The sequence below is a fragment of the Papaver somniferum genome, chromosome 6 (genome assembly GCF_003573695.1).
Source record: "Papaver somniferum cultivar HN1 chromosome 6, ASM357369v1, whole genome shotgun sequence".
NCBI classification, from domain to species: Eukaryota; Viridiplantae; Streptophyta; class Magnoliopsida; order Ranunculales; family Papaveraceae; genus Papaver; species Papaver somniferum.
Window position 1 is genome coordinate 106,183,771 of NC_039363.1, and position 26,572 is coordinate 106,210,342.

General features: G+C 36.8%; 3 protein-coding genes across 3 annotated transcripts; 2 read left to right on the forward strand and 1 right to left on the reverse strand.

The window, feature by feature from the left end:
• Positions 1 to 12,535: 12,535 nt before the first annotated feature.
• LOC113291260 lies at positions 12,536 to 13,090 on the forward strand. The gene has a single exon (XM_026540812.1). The coding sequence runs from the start codon at positions 12,536 to 12,538 to the stop codon at positions 13,088 to 13,090; it is 555 nt and encodes a 184-aa protein (XP_026396597.1).
• Positions 13,091 to 16,420: 3,330 nt separating this feature from the next.
• Positions 16,421 to 21,139, reverse strand: LOC113288745 (DNA replication licensing factor MCM4-like). Its single transcript, XM_026537866.1, has 17 exons — positions 20,409 to 21,139; positions 20,184 to 20,312; positions 19,999 to 20,080; positions 19,749 to 19,881; positions 19,575 to 19,646; positions 19,367 to 19,492; positions 19,171 to 19,284; positions 18,861 to 19,073; positions 18,656 to 18,754; positions 18,376 to 18,536; positions 18,192 to 18,288; positions 17,921 to 18,082; positions 17,723 to 17,803; positions 17,535 to 17,613; positions 17,307 to 17,443; positions 17,075 to 17,125; positions 16,421 to 16,963 (listed from the first exon to the last, which is right to left on the reverse strand). The coding sequence occupies exons 1-17, from the start codon at positions 21,085 to 21,087 to the stop codon at positions 16,889 to 16,891; spliced, it is 2,490 nt and encodes an 829-aa protein (XP_026393651.1). The 5' UTR covers positions 21,088 to 21,139; the 3' UTR covers positions 16,421 to 16,888.
• A 183-nt stretch (positions 21,140 to 21,322) lies between these two features.
• On the forward strand, positions 21,323 to 26,386 carry LOC113288746. Its single transcript, XM_026537867.1, has 13 exons — positions 21,323 to 21,491; positions 21,706 to 21,864; positions 21,961 to 22,212; positions 22,343 to 22,462; positions 22,628 to 22,708; positions 22,825 to 22,920; positions 23,124 to 23,219; positions 23,798 to 23,851; positions 23,946 to 24,152; positions 24,245 to 24,370; positions 24,662 to 24,727; positions 25,160 to 25,459; positions 25,575 to 26,386. Exons 1-13 carry the CDS (start codon positions 21,429 to 21,431, stop codon positions 26,049 to 26,051), a joined length of 2,097 nt encoding a protein of 698 aa, XP_026393652.1. The 5' UTR covers positions 21,323 to 21,428; the 3' UTR covers positions 26,052 to 26,386.
• Positions 26,387 to 26,572: the final 186 nt, after the last annotated feature.

Sequence of the window (26,572 nt, forward strand, 5' to 3'; positions counted from 1 at the left end):
ATGTATAGATAGTTTATATTTCTAACCTCTTCTCAATCAATATCAATTATATGTAGAGAAGAGTCTGTGATCCTAATTGTTAAGAAGTGTACTTGGACGATCTAAAAACCAATATCCAAGATCAATCTAGTCGTATTCAAATAATCCAATCAAAATATTGTCACGTAATTAAACTTGTTATTTATCTTTCAAGATACGAATTCTACAATAAAAGAGTCTTGTAATTGATCACAATTAGATGGACGTATCTGTTAAGATTGAATATATACAACTTACGTCAATCCAATCGTATAAAGATAAACAATATAATGCGGAAAAGGAAAAACACAAGACACCAAAAGTTTAATGAGGAAACCGCAATAGCAGAAAAACCTCGGGACTTCGTCCATATTTAAACACCAAACTGCGTTAAGCCGCTACAGACACTAGCCTACTATCAAACTTCGGACTAGAATATAGTTGAGACCGAATCCACCCTCCAAGAGATTCAATTACAGTTGTGCTCCTAACGTCTCTTGAACCTTGCAAGGTTCTACGCAATTGATTCCCTTAGCTGACGTACTTTACAGCCTAAGAGTTGCTTTAGCTAAAGTGAAGACTTTTAATACCAATATGCCTCTAACAGATAAGCATATTTGATCTCCATTTAGATAAAAGATCAAGGTGAGGAAATCTGTTTGCATTAGACCAAACCTCATAAATCCAGAACTTACGACTCCCGAAGAACGACCTAGATTCTTAAGCACCTCTCAAGAACAATCTTCAAAAGATCAATTTTCAGATATCTATCTTGAGGAATCACAAAGTTTAAGACGAATAGAACTTTGGGAAAATTATTTATCTTGCCTGAAAGAGATTAAGAAAACCTCGATAACAGAAAACCAAGATCAGGATACACGAACTATCAAGGTAAAGATAGCCGGACCTGGATTCACGAATCCCCAAAGAGAAGTTTTTTAGTCGTAGACCTAATTATATTTCTCAGAGGAAACCTAGGTCTATAAAGGACGACTCTAGCATCAATTAGGACACAAAGTGTCAGAGATTAATTTTCCATGTTGAAAGAGCATCTCTATTTATAGCTTTCAAGGACCATAGGTTGCTTATAATTCAAGCTAAGATAACTTGAGAATCAAGAAAACACTTTTAGGTCTTGAAAATATAATAGAAGAATATATATTAGGAACCAGTTTTGGAACCGTGTATAATTATTGTTCGGTTTGGCAAGTATGTCAAAGAACTGAAGCAATTTTATTTTCATTTATACACCTAAGAATTTAATCATGATGCACACACATAAGTGTTTGAGTGATCAATGAAGTTTTAGAAGTGTTTGAGAGAGTTCTAGTAATGCTAAACATATTTAAAAAAAATAAGTCTGTGAGCATTTGTTAAAATCTTAAACTGGGACGGTAGGTACAACGGTTCATGAAAGTATATTGGAGTTAGTCCATACAGATTGCTAAGCGAAATATTGGGAAAGGCTGTTAGACCCCCACTTTTTCAATTGGTATCAGCGCGGGAAAACACGTTTAAGATCTCATAAGTCTGTGTTTGTAGCGATCTGACTTATGGACGGCAGTACTGTCTCTGATAAACACGTTACCAGAAACAAAAGTTATGTTTCTATAATATCTATTAAAGAGAAATATTTGTTAATCTCAAATATAGACGAACCTAGTGTTCTAACGAAACAGACAGACATTGACATGTGTTATCCCAATTACTCTTCAAAAGAATCTAACTCCGTTGATGAAAGGGAAGCAGCTGAAGAGAGTAAAATGATTCTAAATCTTGTTAGAATCCAAGCTGATAGAATTAATCGGTTGAAAAAAAATGTCAATGTTCTTCTCGGTATAGTAAGAGACTGTGACTCTAAAGAAAAATCTCCTTGCAAAGAAAATGATGAAATTCAGTCTTCACTATCTTACTCGAGGCGAGCCTCAAAAAGGATGCATTGGAAATTGAACATCTTTTGAGTAAACTCTAGATTCAAGGATGTTCCAAAATGTCTACTATACCATCTGCTTTTGTCATAACTGAAAGAGTTCCAGTTCCAGAAGTAAAATCGTAATCCCTTCCTACTGGAAAAAATGTGCTCATAGCCTCCTAGAATCAAGGATGTTCCATATCACATGGAAGGAAGAAATCTCTAAACGATGATGTTAAGTATGTTCTCTCTAATCACTCTTGTGATCAGAAAGTGTGCTTCTTTTGTGATTCAAAAGGGCATGTTATGCAAAAGAGAAACTCTGGGTTGAATAACAATTCCTTTGTTCGACTTAAACACACCTTATATTTAATCCTCAAAGGTGTAACTGACATTAGTATGTCTAAACCAATTGGTTTCAGTACTTACTCTGTGTATTCTACTAGGAAAGTCAGCTCGATGAATTCCTCAAATGCTCAAAAGCATAACAGGCGTCTTAACAAAAATCGTCCAAGAAGAGATCAAGAATTCTCTTCTGTCAAAAAGGGAGATAATGTTACTTTTGATGTGGACAAAGTATCAGGAGAAGGGATCCAAAATGATGATATGAAAATTGAAGGTTATAAAGAAATCGTCAATAGGCTGTCAACTTCCTCTAGTCAAAATTCTTCTGGTAAGAACTCAAACTATGTCTCGTATTTTGATGACAGTAAGTTTTATGATAATCTTTCACATCAAAAGGGATTATTTCCTAGACTCGAAAGGAAAAAGAGACTCAACCGTAAACACATTTCATCAAATGATCTTAGGGTTCATAATTGTGCTAATTAATCACAAGGGTTGAGAGCTTACTCATAAAAATCCTGTTGAGTAAGATGTGTTAATAACCAGGTATACTTTTGGCAAAATTTCTTTCTATTTAGTTGATCTATTTTCTTATCGTCCATAGCTAAACTATTATCCACAGACAACTTTGCTTAAGTACTGGTTGTGTCTGAAGTTGTTCTTCGTTTGTTTTCTTTTGTCTTATTTTTAAAGAAGTTTTCGTTGCAATTAAGTTACCTGCTACTTTTGTGCTCTAAATTGTTTCTCTATGAAGATATAGAATTTACTGAGCCAAAAATTTTGTGAAAAATATTCACGTAGCAAAAATTCTGTCATGTCGTAAAAGTACGACCTTTTGTGTGTTTTTATTTTTGGGTCAAGTTGTGTTCGTACGGGTACCCGTGTTACTGTCACAGATCAATTTTGGAAATCCTAAAAGTTACCTTCCCTAAGAAACCATTTAAATACCAAACCCTTGAGTTACGTACGCATACTCTGGGTTATTTTGTGTTTTGTAAAGAATTTCTTCATCTTCATCTTCACGCTCTGGTGATTTTGCAAGAGGTTTTCTTGATAAAGGTATTGGTTTAAAGTCCAAAAGGAGGAAGAAAAGAACCCTAGTAGAAGATGATCATCATAATGTCTCATGTTACTATGCCCATACACACCAGGATATTGGGAATGAGGATATGGTTTATGCTGAAGTGGTTCATAATTTTCTTAAATACTTTGAGGAAGTAAAACTGCAGCTCGTTGATACTTTGAAGAGTTTTGATGTGTTAAGAACTGAGTTGACAAAGGTTACTTCTGACCTTGGTCTCATAAAGACACATGTTAAAGAACTTCTCAATGAGGATATATTCTCTGAAGAAGCAGTGGATGCTGTCAATCACAAGCTCAAAGATCTCAAGGCTCGTGAGGATTTCGAAACAACTATTTGATTTCAGTTCGTGTCCGTTTTTGGTGGTTTAGGTGTCTATCTTTGTTTCTTAGCTTGTCGAATTCTTACTTTGTCTAGGAAACTTCTTATGAGAATTTATTATTATGTTTTAAGAAGGATAACTAGGGTTTGGAATAGCCATTACTATGATTAAACATAGCTATTTCCAACAATTTTTCATCTCGCAATGTTATTAGATTTAGTTATTTAAATTCTAAAGTTTATTTGGAAGATGATTTTGCAGTATTAATCTTTATGGTTTTATATATTCCAAAATGTTATGGGATATGTGTGTTTGCATATGTGAACTATGATTGTCCCATACGTGGTCAAAAGTTAAGTCTTTCATATGTCGATATGCAAGTATTGATAAAAGATTGAATGAACTTTTGACAAACAAAAGATAAGCCTATTATGTCATTATGCAAATATTGATGGAAGATAGGATGAGCTTTTGTTTACAAATATTAAGTCTATTATATGTCATTGTGAAAATAGTGATGAAGAATAGAATGAATCTTTGTTTATTCCGCAGTATTGATCTTCCTTGATCCATATCTTTATGTAAATAATGTGCGGCTCCGTAAGTTTTCTTATGTGAGCATTTCCGATTAAATTAACATGGGTTCTCTTGTGGTTAATTTAATTTAGTTTTTCGATACAAATTCATGTTGCATATGATTTGTTAATGTCCAAAGAAATCCTTATTTTATTGTGAAAGTAAGGTCGCTCTTGTTGTTCTTTCAGGAATGACATTTTATGGGGGAGAGATCTTAATTGAACTTGTGCTTAATTGCCAAATCTTTGTGGGGAGTGTGGTTGTGGAATATTATAGGGGTTATCTTGTATCTTTATAAACTCCTTGATGAATGTATTTAGTTTCGACTATATGATTGCATCTAAAAAAGTTGATATGTGCTTTCTTTTGGTCATGAAGTATCTCTATGGAAATTTCATTAGGATCCCTCTAATTTTTGTACCTTTTCCAATTTTATTGACAAAAAGGGGGAGAATTAATGTGTAGTTCACACTACAAATACATATGGTTTTCGGATCATTATGTAAGGAGGAGTGGTTTTCATGTGAGATGAAGTATTGACTAAGGGGGAGTGATACATATCACCATAGTATTGTTGTCAAAGTTGTGATACAATTGAACTTTGATGTTGTGTAATAATACTATGACACTGTGTAACAATGATTGAGAGCTATTGTTTTCTCATTGTTATGGATACGGATCTTCAACAACGATGATGCTGAACTGAACATCTTTAGAATCATTGGAGTACTTGGAAGTGACGAAGATTTCGAGTAATGTTGAATAACCAAGGAGATCAAGCATTTGGATGAGAAGCTACAAAGTTTATTTATTTTGTATTCCATATGTATTGATAGTTATGTCACTAAAATTGACAAAGGGGGAGATTATTAGAGCACTGCTCGGTCGAACTCGCAAGCGTTGTTATCTCAAGCTTGTTTGTCAAGTTTAATTTCCAAAACTATAAGTCTTGATTTCTAGTCTACTTATAGCTAAGTCTCGGATTAGGATAGTAAGTGTAGTTGAACTCTAGACTACACGGTGTTCATCGATTGAAGATGAAGAAATACTAAAGGAACTTGTGGAACTTCATCGACAAAAGGTATGTGGAGACTTGAACTTATCTATCACTCAAAATTATATCTATTTTATCTTCTATTTTGGGACAAAAGTCGTATTTCTATATAGACTTCGATTATACACATTTTCTAATTCGAGCCGAGTTTATCTCGCTTATCTATTTCTCGAAATATGTGTTGGTAAGCTTTCGCTTTGGTCAAGTTCATCTTTACTCATGACGAAATTCATGTTGATTATTTCAATAACTTGAAAATCGCTTTGATGAAAAATAGTTTGTGAATAACAACTATATAACATCCTCTAAGAAAGTTTCAATTATTGAAATGAGAGTTTAGAACATGTAACCATCTTTGGATATAAACATAGTGTGTTTTCACATTTGGGTAAAAGTCCAAAACTGGGAACGAAATCCGGATGAGTGGCGGAATGTTCACGTCCATGAATTTCTGCTGGAGTTTGAAAGTGAAAAACAAACTCAATTCGGTTACTTAAGTACGCGTACCCGTTTGCATACTTAAGTAGGTTACTTTCCAAAATCGGTTTGTTCATGAACTAAAACATTTATATAATAAGGAATGCAATTTTGCAAACCGTGGCTATAATGTTCATGAAGCGATTCGAGTGAATCAAAACCGATTTTGCTTCAATTGTGTCTTGTATACTTCCATAATATCTAAGCAATTGAACAACTATCTAACTAGTTCATTTGAGCATTTGAACTAGTTACGGTGAAGATGAATAAGGTTGATATGAAAGTGCTCATATGGATAAACATTGGTTAACTATTTTTGAAACAACTAAGTGTACACGTTTAGGTATGGTTACTCAAACCTAAATGAAGTTGCATTTGATTTTTGTATAACAAGCTAAGTTCGATCTAACAGTTGAAAGATATTAGCTTGAATCTAATCAGGTTTTCATCTAACGATGAATATTGAATTTTTTTACCAAGGTAACTTAGATTTCAAACCCTGATTTGAAATCTATATAAAGGAGAACTCTAGAAACTAGGAAACCTAATCCCCACACCTCCCATGTGATACTAGTTGTATAATCTAGAGTCGATTCTCCTTTAACCTTAGTTTTTTCACGGAACCCTATAGGTTAACGACTTGAAGACTTCATTGGGATTGTGAAGCCAGACCACACTATTTTCTCTGTAGATGCGTGATCTGATCTTGCCGTTTCTATCGTGTTTGAGTGCAATCTTAAGATTGGCTTGAGATTATATCTCCGATAGGCAAGATAGAAAAGTAGTCACAAACACCTTCGTCTCATCGTTTGTGATTCCACAATATCTTGTTTCGTTAATCGATTAAGATTATTGTGAGGTGATTGATATTTCTAGGCTGTTCTTCGGGAATATAAGTCCGGTACATCAATTGGTTCCTGTTCAACTTGATTTATCAAAAGACGGAACAAAACTCGTAGGTATTTCTGTGGAAGACATATATATCTATTCCTATAGACTTTTCTGTGTGAGACAGATTTGTTTATCAAGTCTTCGACTTTGGGTCGTAGCAACTCTTAGTTGTGTGTGAGATCAGCTAAAGGAATCAAGTTCATAGTATCCTGCCAGGATCAGAGACGTAAGGAGCGCAACTGTACCTTAATCAGTGTGAGATTGATTAGGGCTCAACTACATTCCAGTCCGAAGTTAACTTGGAGTAGGCTAGTGTCTTTAGCGTCTTAATACAGTGTGGTGTTCAAATCTAGACTAGGTCCCGGGGTTTTTCTGCATTTGCGGTTTCCTCGTTAACAAAACTTCTGATGTCTGTGTTATTTCTTTTCCGCATTATATTTTGTTATATAATTGAAATATCACAGGTTGTGGGTTGAATCGATCAATTTGTAAATCCAACCTTTGTTTGTTGATTGAAATTGATTGATCCTTGAACATTGGTCTTGGTACCGTTCAAGTTATCTCTCTTATATTCAATCGGGCTCACAAATTATTATTTGTTTGATTGCGGATTGAATTGAGAGATTAAGATATAACTCCTTAATATACTTTTCTTAAGATTGAGTCTGACTGTCTAGTTGATTCTATTGAAATTATATTGGAGTTAGTCCATAAAGATTGCTAAGCAAAATATTGGGCGAGGTTTTTATACCACCACTTTTTTACCTTTCACCGAGTTGAGAAGACCGAATGGATCAAAGTGCGATCCATAGTTTAGAAGAGGAATATTTGAACGACACCAGTTGACCCTATCACCATGTATTCCATAAACCACTTTCATAATAAGTTTGTACATTGACCATAAGAAATCAATTTTTTACACACCACAGATAAATCCAAATTATTAAAAGAGACTTGCATCTCTATCATAACATATAATTTTACCTCTGCAACTAAACTATAATCATCAATGGTTGACCAAACCGGTGGTAGGAGAATTAGTTTTCAACATTTGGATACATGAGGTCAGAATGGATAGAATACTGCGTACCGAGAGTCCGAGACAATAATATAACGTTCTAGCTGTCCTTCGTGGTATGGTTGGGTTGAGGCATAATCCTGACTGTCCTCCTTGAAAAACCAATTCGGCCAATCTTGACCGTCCTTGTTCTCCGGACACATAGAAACCACTTATTCTTATAATGGCTTGCAGAATCAAATGCATAAAATAAATATCATGTAAATTGTATAGATGCATTATTCAATATCAATTGGTTGATGTTGCAGTTGAGATTACATATTAAAGTGAAAGGAATTCAATATCAATTGATTGATGTTGCAGTTGAGATTACATATTAAAGTGAAAGGAAATGTAGTGATGAGAATGAGTGGTGGTGGTAGTGTTAGTGCATTTCTCCGACTTTAGAAGAACGAATGGATCGAAGTGCGATCCGAGTTTATAAGAGGAATATCTGAATGACACCAGTCGACCCCGAGCATCACTCTCCAATAATTACTTTCACCCAAAACCCACAACTTAACATTTACTGAAATTTCTTAGCATCCAAACCAAAAACTTCATCCGGATGACATAGACCGCCAAATGGACTTTTTGGATCAATCCCAACCGTTCTATGAATTTTTGATCTCAAAGTCAAAATGCCGCCTACTTTTATAATAGTGATTTGAATCATGCTATACTTTTTTGTTTATAAGCGGAGGTAAGAAATTTTGGCAGACTCTTATCCCCATACCATACCCCTATGAAAAAACTAGCTGAAAACAAAGCTTGCTTCTTAAGCAAATTGGGCGACACTAAGTTAACTCAGTATCATCTTTTTCTCATTCTTTTACAGTGTTTCAAGTGTTAAATCTTTTACTTTCAAATGATCTTCTGACTTTTTCCTTCTCTTTATTTATCATTTCTTTATTTATGATTAGTTGATTTGTTTTTGTGATTATTTCTAATCATGTTTTTATACATTTGTTTATCATTACCATCTTCCTAAAGTTTCCTCAGATGTCCCTTTTTCTCTCTTTTGTATTGCTATTACAATCTTTTTCTGTATTTGTTCTAATGGAATTCTAATTTTTGCAGGTTCCTCTTGATTTCTTATGGATCCCAACCAGTTTGGATCTTTGTGTTTAATTATGGCATCATCTTCATGACAATTTTTCGAATATGGCTATATTGCCTTCAACAACATATCCTCAAAGAGCATTTTTGCAAACTTCTCAGAGTTCAGTATCAAGTTTATCTTAATATGAGAAACATCATTATCCCCCAGATCAATCGTTTGAAGCCATTAACTTTCAGATTAGCCAACTGAGTCAAAACCCGATCCAAACATACCAAATTCAAATTTTCAACTTTCCGCCTTTTGATACCCTGATTTTCAGTAATTATCAAAAAAATTCGGATCCCATGCAACCAATACATAACAAAATATTTCCTCTCGTTATGTTGAATATTTACTTGCCAATATTTAGGAAACAAAATATCCATCTAACCTTTTATAGTTATCATCCCCATTATATAGGGGAAGATAAACACTGGAAAATTGCGAGAAACCTCTCTAAACCTATACCTAATCTTCGTTTTCTACCCTGCAAAAAAATGGAGTATGAGAATGCTAGTAGTATGAAAAACATTACTGAAAAGATGGAAACTACTATGATTAGGACTCCCAGAGGTTCCATTGGATCGACGAAGAACCTGAGTGATGCTGCCGGTGCATGGAAAAATACCTTGATTGGAAAGTTAATTACTGATGATGAGGAAATCGAAACTTCTACTATCAAGAAGGAGATGAACATATTGTGGAAGAACTACAGGAAAAGGGAGACGAAAGTGGTTGGAAAATACTTATTTGTCTTCAAGTTTAATTCCCAAAATAACTTGAAGGATGTTTTAAAGAAAATTCCATGGAATGTCCAAAAGAATCTATTAGCTCTTCAAGAATACACAACTGAAATAGCTTACAAGGATTATGATTTTTCAAAACAAGCCTGGAATATTCAATTCAAGGGATTGTTGCTGGAGCATCATCATGTAGCAGTAGTGAATGAAGCCATTGAAGATCTTGGTAAAAAAAATTCTACTGAGCCTTAAAAAAACTGTAGGCCACGTTTTGGTAATATGATTACTGCGAGAGTGGAGATTGATTTGAAGAATCCACTTAAAAGAGTATAGTGGTGGAATACCAACTCAGGTGAACCATCTTGGATCAGGTATCATTGGGTTAAACAACCCCACAACTTATGTGACAAATGTTATGTCATAGACCATAATGAAGAAACTTGTAAGAAAGTTGCAGAATTCTTGTGCGAAAGAGCCATGACAGAAGAGGAGTATGAAGCTCACTGCATTGCTAAAAAGGAAGCTTCTAACGACGTACTTGAATATAAAGAAAAGAATGATGATGACTACGTTCATGTTGAAAAGGACTCAAAACTTTTGGAAGATGCTGATGAGAATAGAACAACTAAGAGATCTAGGAAACAAGTGATCCAAACTAATGGGTCCAATCCCTCTATTTAGGGACCTACCTTAGCTTTTAATGGAGGGGGTGTTAATGATGCTGACGCCAATAATACTCAAGATGAACTCATGGATGTTTCTGAATATGTTGCTAATGATCCTAATGTTAAACACACACAAGGGTGGATACCATGCAGAATCAAGGGGAGCATACTGCTGTGGTAATTATCTACTCCCATCATTCCTTATTAAATTTTTCTGCAAATCTTTCTTTCGATATTTGTGTTCATATTAATTTTTCCCTTTACTTCATTGCATGTTTTGTTCAACCATTTGGATATTTAAAAATGAGAGTCATTGCTTGGAACTGTCAGGGTTTCACTAGTAAAACCACTAGAGATCACTTAAAAGACTTAGTGTATCGATACGATCCCGATATAATTTTCATCTCAAAAACTAAGATAACAATTGAAAAAAATAGAAAAAAATGATAAAACCCTACAAATATCCAAATAGTAAACTCATTTCTTCTATAGGGTTAGCGGGAGGACTAATTCTACCCTGGAAAGATGGTTTCCATCGTAATGTAGTACATTCAAAGTCTTGGATTTTTAATGTTTTGGTGCAGGATGATCCCTCAAAACCAGAATACCTATTAACATGCATGTATGGCTCTCCGTATCAACACAAAAAAGAGATTCAGTGGAACTATATCAAGAATTTGAGCAATACTGTGCAGCAACCGTGGGTGATTATCGGTGATTTAAAGCTGGTATTCAAAGATGAAGATATAGTTCATGTTTCTCCAAATCTTTCTGGTGAAAATATTTCTTCAAACTCAGTTGCTTCTACTTCAAGAGATGCCCCTTATGTCAACTTAATTTATGAAGCTGGCTTAGAGGATCTTGGATATACGGGGAGATCTTTCACATGGTCTAGCAATGTACATGAACTGGAGTTAGACGATCAAGAATAGATAGAGCTCTAGTAAATGGAGATTGGTTTCTACACTTTCAAGATGCAAATCTTCTTCATCTTCCTCAGCTGGGATCAGATCATTGCCTTATCATGTTGGACACTTCATCTTCAAATGGAGACGCTAGGAGAAATTGGAAGTATTTCCAATGCTATGAGAAAGATGATTCTCTTAAATCTGAAGTTGCAGCTGCTTGGAGTTAACATGTCGATGGTTCTCAGGCTTTTCAATTCTCTGACAAGTTGATCACTACAAGAAGATTTGTCTCAAGGTGGAATAAAGAAAAATTTGGAAATATCCAAAGTAGCATATTTTTACTTCACCAAAAATTAAATGCAACACAAAAAGCAGTCCAAACAGCGATACAAACTCTCAAATACAGCAAGTGGAAAATCAGATAGAGTACTGGCATCAAGTTCAAAATGATTACCGGGGACAAAAAGCAAGGGCTGAATTTTATCTTGAGATGGATAGAAATACAAGATATCACCATGCAAATGCAAATAGAAGACGCTCATGGAACAACATAGCTGCTTTGAAGGATGAATACGGAAACTGGTGAACTACAAGAAGTGAACTAGAAAAATTACTTGTAGACCACTACAACACCCTTCATACCACTACTTCTCCAAGGAAGAATGAAGCCATACTTCAGTGTATTCCTACAATGATTAATGATGCAGACAATATGGAATTAACACGCATACCAGATGATGCAGATATATACAAAGCTCCCAAAGATATGAAATCTTGGAAAGCACCTGGTCCTAACGGGTTCCCACCTGGATTCTTCAAAACCCATTGGGAGATTGTAGGAAATGATGTGGTTGAAACAGTGAAACAGTTCTTTCGTACTGGTTACATTCTTAAAAGCCTGAACAACACTAATGTCACACTCATCCCAAAAATGAAGAATACACAATTTCCTGATGATCTACCACCAATTGCTCTATGAAACACATCGTATAAGATTATATCGAAGATTCTATCCTCAAGAATGAAGAAGGTAATGAGGAAAATAATCTCCACATTATAGGCAGCATACGTACTGGGGAGACAAATATCATACAATATTCACCTTGCTCAAGAGATTTTTCATACAATGAACAATAAAAAAGAAAATTCCAAACACCTGGCTTTGAAACTTGATATAGAAAAGGCCTTCGATAGGCTCGAGTGGTCCTTCCTTATGGACGTTATGTTGCAGATGGATTTTATCCATAGATGGTGCCAGTTGATAATGTAGTGTATTAGCACAACTCATATATCGATTTTACTCAACGGATCTCCATGCCAATCTTACAAGCCAACACGAGTGGTTAGACAAGGTGACCCATTGTCACCGTACTTATTCATCATAGTCATGGAAGCATTCTCACATCAGCTATTTCATGCGGAAAATAACAACAAAATTCAAGGAATCAGAATTGCTGCAGGTGCCCCTTCCATATCCCTTTTTTTTGCGTATGATTGTCTATTATTCATAAGTGTTGATATGCATAATGTCAATAATCTGCTTGATATCGTCAAAGAATTTGGCCAAGCTTCAGGGCAGATAGTGAATTTCACCAAATCCAGTGTTTACTACAGTGTACATGTTCCACAGAGATTCTGCAGAACGTTAACTAAGAGACTGAAAGTTCCAAGAATGTCACCAAATGAGAGGTACTTAGGCCTTCCCCTTTTAATTGGCAAGAAAAAAATCGATTGTTTCACAGGCTTGGTGGACAGAGTGAAGGGAAAATTATCAAAATGGAATGGTGACTCCATGTCTCAAAGTTGTAAGTTCTTGATGATAAGGACAGTTACCAACACTATACCATCTCACTCCATGAACTGCCTCCAAATTCCAGCTGAGATCATTAAACAAATTGACAGTCTGCAAAGAGACTTCTGGTGGGGTTTCAAAAGAAAATAGGTACATACATAACTTCATGGAAAAAACTTGGACTTCACAAATATCTTGGTGGTCAGGGTTTTCGAGATTTAAAGATTTTAAATCAAGCACTCCTTGTTAGAGCAACTTGGAGAATCTGTATTAATCCAGATGAGCCGTGGGTAAAAGCAATTCAAGCTAAGTATTTCCCATATACTTCTCTTCTTTATGCAAACTTCAAAACAAATTGCTTGTGGGCTTGGAAAGGATTACAAAAGCAGATTCCGTTCATCAAAGCTAACAGTCGACGGAGGGTAGGAACAGGCACCAAAATTAAAATTTGGTTAGACGTATGGATCACAGGAATAAACGAGCCACTGGTCCAGGACAGGATGCTGAGCAAAGTGAAGATTACATCTGGGTACAAGAGATGATAATTCAAGAAGACAAACAATGGAATTCTGTGTTAATGGAACAACTATTTGAGCCAGATACTCTAGCCTAATCCTACAGATGAGAATACCAGTAGCAACTGAAGACAAATTAATCTGGAACCTCACTAGAAATGGAATATTCAGCCTTAAATCTGCTTATAATAAACTCCATGAAATCAGTTTGGGAGATACTGAAGTTTCCTTAATAATCCAAAATACAGATATCAAATGGAAAGAGCTGTGGTCCATCCAAATTTGTCCTAGAGTCAAACATTTCTGGTGGAAATGTCTCTCTGACATTTTACCTAAAAATGTTCGTCTTTCTCGGTCTTGGAGATGCATAAACAGTTCTTGTCCTTTATGCAATCAGCATGATGAAGAGACTATGCACATTCTGTTTAACTGCCCTTTCTCAAGACCAGTTTGGATGCTTATCACAGGAGGATCAACTGCAGTTACTGGAGTTCACACGGACATTGCTTCTGTCTTTGAAGATTGGATGAAACCAGCACAACAAACCAACACGAATTACAGTTGGTTAAACTTGGCAATGATAGTTTCTTGGTCAATATGGACTGAACGATGTAAAGTACAATTTCAGAAAAAGAAGGCAAACCTGGAAGCAGTTGCAAAGAAGGCTATAAACTTTGCTAATTACTTAGAGGGTTTAAATACAAAGAATCAGACCAGAGTCGACACCATGCATCACAATACATCTACACTGCATTAGAATCCCCCTGCATCTCCATATTTTAAAATAAACTGTGATGCCTTCTTTGATAAAAATACAGGTATTGCACTTGTTTTGCGTGATTTTGCAGGTAAATGGCGGGGATGCTCAACTAAATGCTATGCAAGAGTGAAAGATTCTGAACATGCAGAATGTCTGGCGTTTTTGGAAGCTGTCAAATGGAGCATGGATTTGCATCATACACATGTAGTTCTGGAAACAGATCTGCAAGGAATTGAAAACTACATAATCAAGCAAGCACCAATGATAGGTCGGGGAAATGAAGACATTCTGCTTGATGCCATGGACTGTGTGAAAACATCCCTCATTGGGAATGTCATTTTGTTCCTAGGTCTTGTAATAAACCTGCTGACACACTAGCAAAGTTTAGCAGGAAGTATAGAGTCAGTAGATTTTGGTCGGATAAACCACCAGATATATCATTGAGAGTCATTTGATTGCAGACAATGTAACTCTTTTCAGTCAATAAATTTCACATCTTTGGCATCAAAAAAAAAAAAAAAAACTTGCTTCTTATATCACGAGTAAAACCAACCAACACAACTAGAGCGCTCATTGCCCCATTAAGCAACTTGCGAGAAGCAGCAAGCAATGGGGTCTACCAAATTGAGATGGCGGTGGTGGTTATATAGGAAGACTGAATATTTCCAAAGCTAATCAAGGTTAAAAGATGGAAAGTGTTTTTTATTTCCAAAGCTATTCAAGGTTAAAAGATAGAAATTGTTGTTCTTCATATTGGCTTGTTAAATTGGTTTTTGCGGAACTTATTACAGTATCTCAACTTGGTTTGAAATACTACTCGTCCTTGGAACTGTGTTTTTCTTTTAATGCTGTTTCTGACTACGAACTTGCTAGTTCTCTTGAATTTTTTTGAATTCTTGTGATTTGTTGGCAACTTTACAACAGTAGCATAAGAGGTCTGCCATCTCAAGAGTGATCTTCTTCACATAAGAAAAGAAGGCATGTGCTCATGCGAAATCCCCTGGTAGAATTATATTGACTAATGTCAGAATCCTGCCATTAAATTATAGCTCTATTCTTCTGAAGGCTAAGAGGATATGGAGTTGGACCAAGGTCTTGGAGAAGCTTTAGAGAAATCTGTTTGCTCAAGAGATGTGCCTTCGCCCCAATTGGCACCAGAATGCATATCACTTTTAGCCAAGGGCATCTCTCTTATTCTCTATCGGTGGTTAAGACTTCAGGTGTTCGTTGCACACGGAAGAGTGTCGTTCTGCGAGATAGCAGAGTATCTCAGACTTAATTATGGGAAATATAAGCATTCAGGAGTGGAGAAAATAGCTGCCGATATGTTAAATTTCTTCATACAACAAAAAGGTAGTTTTTGTTTTGCAGTTCGTGATATCTTCACTAAACAATTGACTATATCTTCTCTTTGTATATTTTGATGTTAACTTTTCTCAATTTTCCGTCTTTTTTCTTTTCTGGTTTCTTAGAGCCTCACAATGTCGAGTCTGTGCGTTCTCGGGTGTCGGAGTTGGTGCGTATCTACTTTAAGTATGGTGTTGGACTTATGCAAGGCCTTTACGAGGTATGCCATAGTTATTGGAATACTTGGTTTTATTCATCTCCCCAATGATTGTATACTTGTTTTCGGATGCTTATACATTCCCTGTGTAATTCCAAGCAGGTGGGGGATAAGTTATACAATATGCACCAAGAGTTTTTGCAAGGGAAGTATGATTCAGTTGAAGAACTTGGGAAAATCAGGGATTGGTTTGGGGAAGAGTATATGGAGAAGTTGAGGGAATCAGAAGAAGAAGAACTGATTAGAGTACGTAAACACAATGCTGAACGTGGGAAGATTCGAAGACGCCAAAGGCTGAAATTCCGAGCATACTTTTTGTAGAAAAAAATGGTGAGCCAATAGCTGCATAGTTAGTGCTGAAATCATATCCCTACGTTTTCAAAGTTGCGCTATAATACAAGCCAGCAATAATTGTGCATCTTAAATATATTTTGTTACTTTTGGCTTCATAATTAGAATGGAGGTTTTGACAAAGTTTGGTGTAATTATTCAAAAACTAAAATCAAAATGTACAAAATGATGGGCAAAAATAGCTCCCACTGATTTTGCTGCATGCCTTGTTATCCCATTTGCTGTCAGTCCTATCCAGTTCACTGAATTTATGACCATTACTCTACCACTAAGGCACCAACTAGCTTCCCTGCAGGCCAACATCAAGTAAATATTATTACAAGCCAACCTACCAGACTCTAGCTTTTTCAGCTTGAGTAGAGATTGTTCTACACAGTATCTCATAATATTACAAGCCAACTGATAACCTACCGGACACTAGTTTTTTCAGCTTGAGTAGAGATTGTTCCTACAGAGTATCTCATAATATTGCTTCAATCACCCTTCCAAAACAATCACTAGCGGTTTTCGTTAATAAGTAGCAAACCTCATAATGTTTTAAGAATTACACCACAGTACCAATAAGGAGTAACTGATCTTGCAGGACACTACCATATAGATGGGCAACAGTGAAAAAACCTTAGCCAGATCTATCTGGATCTTGTCAAAAGTTGTCAAAAGTAATATGATGTTATACAGCTTTGAAATACAGATCCAAACAGTTCAAACGAGAAGAGTTTGCCAAGCATGTCAGCGTCCAGTGGCTATACTTTCTTTCGTTATATCCTCTTAACAGTGTCACCGAGAAGAACAATAAATCCCTCGCCCGCAAGAGTTGCTAAAGCATTCCTTAACTGAAAAATCCATGAGAAAACAGTCAGAACACTGGTTATTTCACACAACCAAGACTCACCTGCATTTGGAGAGACAAAGGGAGGTAGGTAAAGACAAAGCTATCCACTTACATCATTAAGCTGAATTTCTGCTGAACCTTGCTTCTTCAGCTCCTCCAGCAACTGCACAGTAAATTGTACAATTATGTCCCAGGGTTGTTTTTCTTTTTCATAGAGTAATAATAATTCTTGTTCAATAGTAGTAATCAGGAAGTTATTCATACTTTTGCACAGAAAGCAAACTTCAGGCACTGGCAAATTAATTTAGGACAGTATCAATATTGAACAGAAGAAAATAACCTACCTCCATTGAACGGGTTGATGGCCCACCAAGTTGCAATTTTTCCATTATTAGGTTTCGAGTTGCTGACACCAAATTTTCTCTTCTTATCCTTTCACTTGCAGAAACTCCAGTGGTGATCAGATCCATATCAATTGTTCCTACAAACAAAAATTGAGATAACTTCAAACCCACAAGGATACGAAGAGTGACTACATACATGTCAAAAGAGCATATTTGGTAGAAATTTACCTGTGGCGTGATCAGTGGCTGACTGTTGCATGGCAACTTCAAGAAGCCTGAACGCTTCAATCACATCATGCTTTTCTACCTGTACACAGTGGGCAAGCGACCTCGTTTAAATGTTTCTGGTTGGTAATTTCCAATTGTTTCTTAAAAAAAAGCTTTATATAGTTGTTACAAGTGTAAGATTCACTAACCCATTCTGAGAAACGAATACGTGCCAGGGCTTCACTAAGGCGAATCAGACTCTCAATTTGCCTAGGCGTTGCTGTTATCACCTAGGGATTACATCATACCAAAAAGTTCCAAGAATAAAAGTTGGCATCAATTATCCCTCCACGTTTGTTCATAGTAAGAAGTGGATCGAAGGGTTTAAAGAGCATGACAAAAGCTACCTTTTTGCTGCTTCCTGGAAAGTTTCCCCTTCTCCTTAATTCCACATATCCTCGTGTTAACTCGTCTGCAGCTTCATCAGATAACTTTGGGTGGACGTATCTTCTGGCATAACTAAGGTATGCTGTTAAGGTTGGAAGATCCAACACATCTTGTTGTATACTCTACAAATAGAGGCAAGCAGATTATTCATCCAAATGATACATTCTAAACTTCAACAAGTAAAACAAATATATAACAAGAGCTATTCATGGACATCGGAGCTTATCAAACCTCAGGATTTTCGAAGTGCAATGCAACAATATGCTTTGCAAGACGCCTATCTGCTTGTTCATCAGCCTTGTCCAGAAGCAAGTATATCAAATCAAACCTGAAAATTCAGATCCAGATACTAGTTGTGTTAGTTCAAGAATAAATCAGTATCTATCAAACAAATTGTCATCTTGTGTTTTGTCACCTTGACAACAAGGTAGGTGGTAGGTGTATATTGTCAATCACAGATAGGCGTGGATTATAACGTGAACCACTTGGATTAGCACAAGCTAACACAGAAGTCCGAGCATTAAGAGAAGCAATGATTCCTGCCTTCGCTATTGAAACAGTTTGTTGCTCCATTACCTGTATGTAGTATATAGACAACAATGAAGAAGAAAATATACGTTTTAGATGTATACAAGGACACATAATTGAATGAACTTCCAGAAACACTAGACAAAGCAAAGAATTAAAAGTCGTACCTCATGTAACATGCTCCTCGCGTTCTCTGACATTTTGTCAAATTCATCAATGCAACAAATACCTCTATCACTCAAGACAAGGGCCCCACTTTCAAGTACCTAAAAAATTCACAAGGATGAAGGAAATTCATCTCTGAAGTATAAACAGTTGCAAAAACACAATTCCAATCCAGCACTTAAAGATCTGTCAGGATATATATCATACCGTTTCACCAGTTTCTGGGTCCTTGGCTACATAGGCAGTCAAACCTACAGCAGAACTACCTCTTCCACTGGTGTAGATACCACGAGGTGCGAGCTTGTGTATGTATTGGAGCAACTGGGATTTACTGGTTCCAGGATCACCAACCATCAGAATATTGATGTCACCACGGAAGCTAGCCCCAGATGGCAGCTTCAAAGCACTTCCACCAAACAGCTACAGTCAACATTAAACACCAACATTAGTTCAGGAAGGTAAAACTACAATTTGAATTTAATGAATCACCAAAGCAAAACAATATTTATTATCTAACCTGACAAAGAAGGCCTTTCTTAACATCATCTAGTTCCCATATGTTTGGTGCCAGGGATCTAGTTAACCTCTCATATATATCAGGCAATTTCGCAAGCTCTTTTAACTGTTCAACCTGAAAATTATACATGAACAAAGATGATTAATATAAGCAGCAATAGTCCAACCACAACGTGTAAGGAATAATGATTTACTACCTTGTCTTGAAAGTCAACGGGTACATCTTCATTCATGTTGTCAGAGGCATCAAGATGTTCTGTTTGATCCTCGGCTTGCATTCTAGATTTATCGGTCTTCTTTATATGAAGACAATCTATGTAAGTCTGCAATTAACATATTTAATCAATAAGTTCAGTCCACATCAAGCTTAGTAACATTTCCAATCTTGAAAACTTAAAGTAATACCTTGAACAAAGATTTCACTGATCTTTGTGTTGGTCCAACTCTAACACTCATTGCCCTATATATACCAGTGACCTATTTGGAAACGGTTAAAAACAGTATTAGCGAGTGGATGAAACAGACGAGACGCATAGAAGCACCTCCCATTGAGTTCATCAATCAAATACGTCATCTTACCTCAACTCTATCACCTGGCTTTCCAGCATCAACAAGTTTGTCATGCATTAATAAGCTAACTGTGTGAGGAGTACCCCCTTCTGGAATATCATCTGGTGTCTCTTGCAGTCTCACGATCTGCTTGTCAGCAAACCTGGTAATCATTCATACAGGACCAACTTCATCAATAACAAAGTCTCACAAAATTGTTCAAGAACAGCATAGATTGTGGGTATCAATTCAAGCAGCAAAAAGCCATATAATAGCATACCGGCATCGGTTGTGAACCAGAGCCATGGAGTTCAAGGCACGACACTCTTCCTTATTACACCTTGGGGGTTCACTGACTCGGCCTATAGACAAACCATTTATCAATATCAACAAACAAGTAAACAACTGGTTCCGCAAACATATATCAACTACATATACAAGTAAATCAAAATGTACATATATTACCTCGGTCTACTCCCACTGGGTCAGAGAAGTACCCACACACAAGACATTTGAATACAGCTTCCCTTATTTCTGGTATTATTGAGCTACATCGAATAATCATTCCTTTAATAGACACCATCTTCTCAATATCTAATCAAACCCACAACATTTCAAGTGTTAATTTGCATACAATCTCTAACATAACAAAATCGAAAAACCAAAACAGTAGAAGAAAAAAAAACTAACCAGATGGGTTCAGATTTCTCATAGGTGTTGATGTTCTGAGATTAAAAATCCTCGCTTGAATATGCTTCTCAAACAAATCATTAATCTTGCTAGTCATTTCCATAAGAACAATATCAAAAATAGCTAAAACCTCAAGTGGGTACCGAACCATCTTAGTATACAGATCAGAATCATAATCAAACACATCATGTGCATCAACATCAAGTGTTTCTCCTTCTATTTCAAGAATATGATGAATCGCTCTCATATATTTCCCTTCAGTTTGCAACGGATTCTCACGAAAATGTCTCAAAAACCTAAGAATCGCAGCATTAACATCATGAACACTTATATTAGTTCCCCAAACATACATAGGTGGAGCAGCCTCTTCTCCTTCACCACCATCTGAAGAAGGAATAGCATCATCTGTAGATGTAGGTGTTGCCATCGGCGTTGCTCTAGATCTCCTCCCTCCTCTTCCACTTTGAGTACTTGATGGAGTTGGAGTCGCATCGAATCGAGCTCGTTGAGAAGGTGGTGTTGCAAACAAAGATGCATCCGATGGACTTCTTTCTCTCCTTCTTCTTCTCTGAGCAGCATCACCTGGGGATGAGTTCGTGTTTGCGATTGGACTTGATGATTGATCGATTGGTGAAGACTGACCTCCATTTCGGTGGCTGGGAGAAGAATCGGACGCCATTTTCAGAGAGGGAGAAGAGAAAGACTTACAACTTACAGTTTGCGTGAAACTCGAATGGTACCAATTGGTTTTGGGGTTTTGGGTGGCGGGAAAAACCTAGGTTATTCCCGCCAAAATTAAGTGTTCATGACACGTGTGATTAAGGATATTTATGTCATTTTAAAATGACATTACCCGAATGGTTTCGGGTTTTGGGCCTTGCCTCGTTTTTCTTACAACTTTCTTCGTCTTCTACTGTATTCTTCTTCTACTGAGCTAAATAAGCAGCTCTCTCTTCTGGGTAACGATTTGACTAGTTAGATCACAAAGTCAAATAATTGCAGACGAAGAAGAAGAAGGAGATGAGGAAACGAGATTTAGCGATTCTTCTACTCTCTGCTTTTGCAATATTTTTCTCTCTTCAGGTAAAATTAATCATCTCTTACCTTAATTCAACGAACTACAAAAACCCTAGTAACATGAATTTCGATAGTCTCTGGTGATTATTTTTGAATTGGTTCGTTTTTAAGATTTGGTTCTAGTTTAATTAGAAAAAATTGTAGGTAAGGGAACTGGTTATAAGTGATAACAGTGGTGGAGTTGTTAATTTTGGTGTTTTTTTGTTGTTGAAATGATTAGCATGAAGGGGATTTTTCGTTTAAGGAAGCATGGTTTCATCTATCTGATGATTATCCTATAAAGTATGAAGCTGAAAGGTTACCTCCTCCAATGGTAGCTGATTTAAATGGTGATGGGAGGAGTGAAGTTTTTGTGGCTACTCATGATGCCAAGATTCAAGTATGTATTTTTGTCCAAGTTTCGTTCATTTGGATGTGTGAATTTGAGGTAATTTGCAATATTATGTTCCTGTGTAGTAATTGTGGATGTTTTTAGGTATTGGCACCGCATGTTAGGCGTGTAGATGAAGGATTTGGTGAAGCTCATGTGCTGGCAGAGGTGTCCCTGTTGCCTGACAAGATACGTGTTACGGCTGGGAGACGTGCAGTAGCCATGGCAACAGGTGTTATTGATCGACATTACAGACACGGAGAAGCCCATAAGCAGGTCTTGGTAGTTGTTACTTCAGGTTGGTCAGTGATGTGTTTTGATCATAACCTTAAAAAGCTGTGGGAGGCGAATTTGCAGGTGAGTGCACTGATATTTTGTCACGTGTTTAATTCCCAAAAGAGAATGATCTAAATGTTCACCTTCTGCACTGGTAAGTATACGAGGTAACGAGGCATATGTATAACTTATCCATTGCAACTGTTGACAGGAGGATTTCCCACATGGGGCTCACCACAGGGAAATATCAATTTCTATTAGCAATTATACGTTGAAACATGGAGATGCGGGTTTGATTATAGTTGGAGGGAGGATGGAAGTTCAACCTCATGTATGTTTCTCAATTCACTTTAACTTTTAAGGTCAATTATCTTTTTACGTAAATGAATTTTAGCCAGTGCAAGTGGCCTTATGCTACTGCAGTTTCATGGTCATACAACTGAGGAAGTCATTGCACTGGAAAGTTAACTAACCTGTTCTTTTTAACATGTCCTAGATATACATGGATCCCTTTGAAGAACTCGGTATGGAAGATAAAAATGCCGATCAACATAGAAGAAGTGCTACTGAGAAGGAGGTATTTGCTTTTTGCCTTCATATGAAATTTTAATTTTATCTTCTTCTTGTGTTTGTCTGCGTTGGTATGTAAGTGTATTGGTTTATCTGTCCTTGTCTAACGTGATTCCATCGCAGGCTTCTGAAACTTCTGGAACTGTGGATTTACGCCATTTTGCATTTTATGCATTTGCTGGTCGAACTGGTACACTCCGGTGGAGCAGAAAGAATGAGGTGTCCTTCATCTTACTCACACTTGTATACTTGTGAATAGTTATCACTGAGATTTCGGAACTAGTGAATTCAAATAGCTGATCCATTCACGTACTATCCATTCTTCTGTGTTCAATTAGATGGGTCTGCTTATGAAACGTTCAATGTGATGCAGCAATTTTCATTCTCTTACTTATTGATTTGAATTTTTGTGGTCTGTATAGAATATCGAAGCACATTCTTCAGATGCATCGCAACTGATTCCCCAACATAATTACAAGCTTGATGTTCATTCTCTAAACAGCCGTAAACCTGGTGAGGTATGCTTCTTAGGCTTAAACTTCGCTGATATTTTGAACTGCTAAATAGTTTTTCGAAGACAGCTTTATGGATGGTTTGGTTAACTTCTAAGTTTTACTGATTTTATTATATAGAAGCATCTGGTGCAACTGTTTGGTTCTTAACTGATGCACAATCTCTTTTTTTTTTGGCCTGAGTACCTAGTCAAACCACCTATTAATGGGTCCAATTTAAAATTATCTGGAACACCTCCATTCCTCTTGTTGTAGAAGACTACCAGTCATTTTCTGTTGATTGAGCTTGCAATGCCGTGGCATCTTGATATCCAAAAGGCCTAGACCACCCAGTTATTGGCTTCATTTCAGACTACTTATTGTCTGTTTGCTGAATTCACTTTTTAGAAAATGCTGCTAAATCCTTAGGTTGTTAGATACATCAGTAAACAATATAATATAAACTCTGTAAGTTAGTGGGACAGTTATTTGCTTTCTGTGAAGTGTTACTGTTTTTTATTGGTTAAACTAATTTTGGATTTGAGATCACATTTACACATGAATAATTTCCTGCCAAGATAGTCTTACTCAAAACATGTTAACAGTTTGAATGCAGAGAATTTAGAGAATCAATCCTTGGAGTCATGCCACATCACTGGGTAAAGGAACTACTTTATTTTCTCCTTCTCTGTATTCATGCTATATATTTTTGAAGCTCGATAGTTGATTCAATGATGCGATTGTTCTAATCAGGATAGAAGGGAGGATACTTCTTTTAAGCTGGCACACTTCCGAAGACACAAAAGGAAAACATTGAAGAAGATGCCTGGCAAAAAGACAAACAACTTTAATCATCAAGAGACTGAGGAACACCATCCTCCAGGGAAGGACCAAACTAACAAAATTCCAAATCTCATCGGGAAGGCTACAAAATACGCTGGTTCAGCAAAAACCAAGCAGGTAATGCCGTAATGGAGCTTTTTGGTACATTTTCAACCACGTTTTAGCTATTAGTTTATTTTTCTGATAATTAATCAACATAAATATTCCAGCGCCTGCCATATGTTCCTACAATAACAAACTACACTAAGCTCTGGTGGGTTCCTAATGTGATCGTTGCTCATCAAAAAGAAGGCATTGAAGCTCTTCATTTGGCTACTGGACGCACCGTTTGTAAGGTGAGTGAACCTATAAATGCTTCTGTTTCTTCTTTGTTTTGTTATGACTATTGTACTACAGTTTTGACACTGTGAAGCTGATAGTTGAGGCACTTCTCTCTTTTTGGCACAAAACCACAGATCTGTGTTTTGTTCACCCAATAATCCTTGGAATATAATTGTGTTTCTATTTATGGTTCTTTTTCCATAATGTTTTTATGTCTTGTCTGCAATGGTTTGTCCTCTGATTCCTATCAGCAGTTATATAGTTCAAGGTGTTTGACATATATTTTGTCATGTTGATGCTGTCAGTTGCATCTTTTAGAAGGCGGCCTCCATGCTGATATCAATGGAGATGGAGTCTTAGATCATGTTCAGGTACTCTCTTACTTCACTGCTGGCTGTTTTGACTGCTTCACTGCTGGCTGTTTTGACTGCTTTTGTCTAGAAGTATTATCATCAGCTGGTGAATCTTAGTTCATGCCTTTGTCACAAATATAATGTACTTCAGTCTATGAGCTGGATTTTGAGTTCACCTGCTCCACCCTCCTACCTACCTTCCCAATCTTAAGAACCATCTTATGACAACAGAATCGTGAAGATAACTGTCACTCCACTTTGGAATGTATAGTCTGTGAAATTGGGATGCCAGGCCCTTATTTGTGCTGCTGAATTTAAACATAGAATATAGAACTTCTTGCCCCAAAAGCACAGACCCTTTGCTGCACTTTGAAGCGGTGAATGTGCTAAAGATGAATAGCCTACTGTTATGGCCAACTATAAAATGAATTACCTTCTTTTTATGTATAGGTTGTAGGGGGAAATGGGGCCGAGCAGACTGTGATTAGTGGATCCATGGAGGTGCTAAAACCTTGTTGGGCAGTTGCAACATCTGGTGTTCCAGTTAGAGAACAACTCTTCAATGCTTCTATCTGCCATCATTCCCCTTTTAATTTATTTCAACATGGAGAGTTCGCCAGAAGCGCCACTAGAGCTCCCGATGCAAGCTCACTCGAGGTAGCAACACCCATTCTCATCCAAACAAACGATGGTCATAAGCATCGCAGAGGAAGCCATGGTGATGTTGTCTTCTTAACAAATCGTGGGGAGGTAAGCTAGCCATCATCTGTTGCCACCATACTTTTTCATATCATCTTTTGTCAGCATATTTTTGGACGTTGTGTTTTCTCGAGGCTTAATGACAACTATCCTTCCTTGTTTCTAGGTGACTTCATACTCCCCAAGCTTGCTTGGTCATGATGCTATTTGGCAGTGGCAATTATTGACGGGGGCAACTTGGTCGAATCTTCCATCTCCATCAGGGATGATGGAGGGTGGGTTGGTGGTGCCCACACTGAAGCCAATCTCTTTACGTGTACATGACAAGCAAGACATCATACTTGCAGCAGGGGATCAGGAAGCAGTGGTGATATCTCCTGGAGGAAGCATATTAACTTCATTTGATCTTCCTAGTCCTCCCTCTCATGCCCTGATAAGTGAAGATTTCTCCAATGATGGTCTTACTGATATTATTCTTGTGACATCTACTGGTGTATATGGGTTTGTGCAGACGAGGCAGCCTGGTGCCATCTTCTTTAGTACACTAGTAGGTTGCCTAATTATCATAATGGGAGTCTTATTTGTATCCCAACACCTAAATTCCGTGAAAGGAAAACCTAGAGCATCAGCAGACTACAGTTAAGAATGAAGGATCAGTTAGGTTTTATGTTCTCATTGCGGGGAAGAGTGCACGAATAGAGGCTAACAGAAAAGGCAGCGGTATTTTGAGGAGGTTGGGCAGAGCCGTCTTATAGACCAGGCTAGCTAGGCTATTGCCTAGAGCCTCACATTGTTGGGGCCCAGAATTCTAATTTTTCTTGCAGTTTGATTTTTATTTTTTTTACTTCTATTCTTGAAGCATTAGAATGTTGTTCGTTTAGAAGTACCATACTGCTTAATTCCATCCAGCTATCTACTTTTGCACACTTTTATATAAGAACATCAGAGTTTAATATATTAAGCAATTTCTTAAACTAATTTAGATGTCTTCTTTCCAACTAAATTCATATAAAATTTGATGAATATGAGTATTGCCATTGGAAAAAGTTCAAATTTTGATCCAATTCCTCTCCATCCTTTAAAGCATATTATGCTGATTTAAGAGTGGGTACGTCACAACCCGCGGAAACATCAATTACATATAGTTTTAAAAACAGGGTCTGG

Coding starts and splice junctions, on each gene's coding strand:
- LOC113291260 (XM_026540812.1), top strand. CDS start 12,536: ATGGAAGCATTCTCACATCAGCTATTTCATGCGGAAAATAACAACAAA.
- LOC113288745 (XM_026537866.1), bottom strand. CDS start 21,087: ATGGCGTCCGATTCTTCTCCCAGCCACCGAAATGGAGGTCAGTCTTCA. Junction 19,493..19,574: donor CAGTGAAATCTTTGTTCAAG/GTATTACTTTAA, acceptor TGTTAATTGCAG/ACTTACATAGATTGTCTTCA. Junction 18,289..18,375: donor CCACCTACCTTGTTGTCAAG/GTGACAAAACAC, acceptor CTGAATTTTCAG/GTTTGATTTGATATACTTGC.
- LOC113288746 (XM_026537867.1), top strand. CDS start 21,429: ATGAGGAAACGAGATTTAGCGATTCTTCTACTCTCTGCTTTTGCAATA. Junction 24,153..24,244: donor GTTCAGCAAAAACCAAGCAG/GTAATGCCGTAA, acceptor TAAATATTCCAG/CGCCTGCCATATGTTCCTAC. Junction 24,371..24,661: donor CTGGACGCACCGTTTGTAAG/GTGAGTGAACCT, acceptor TGATGCTGTCAG/TTGCATCTTTTAGAAGGCGG.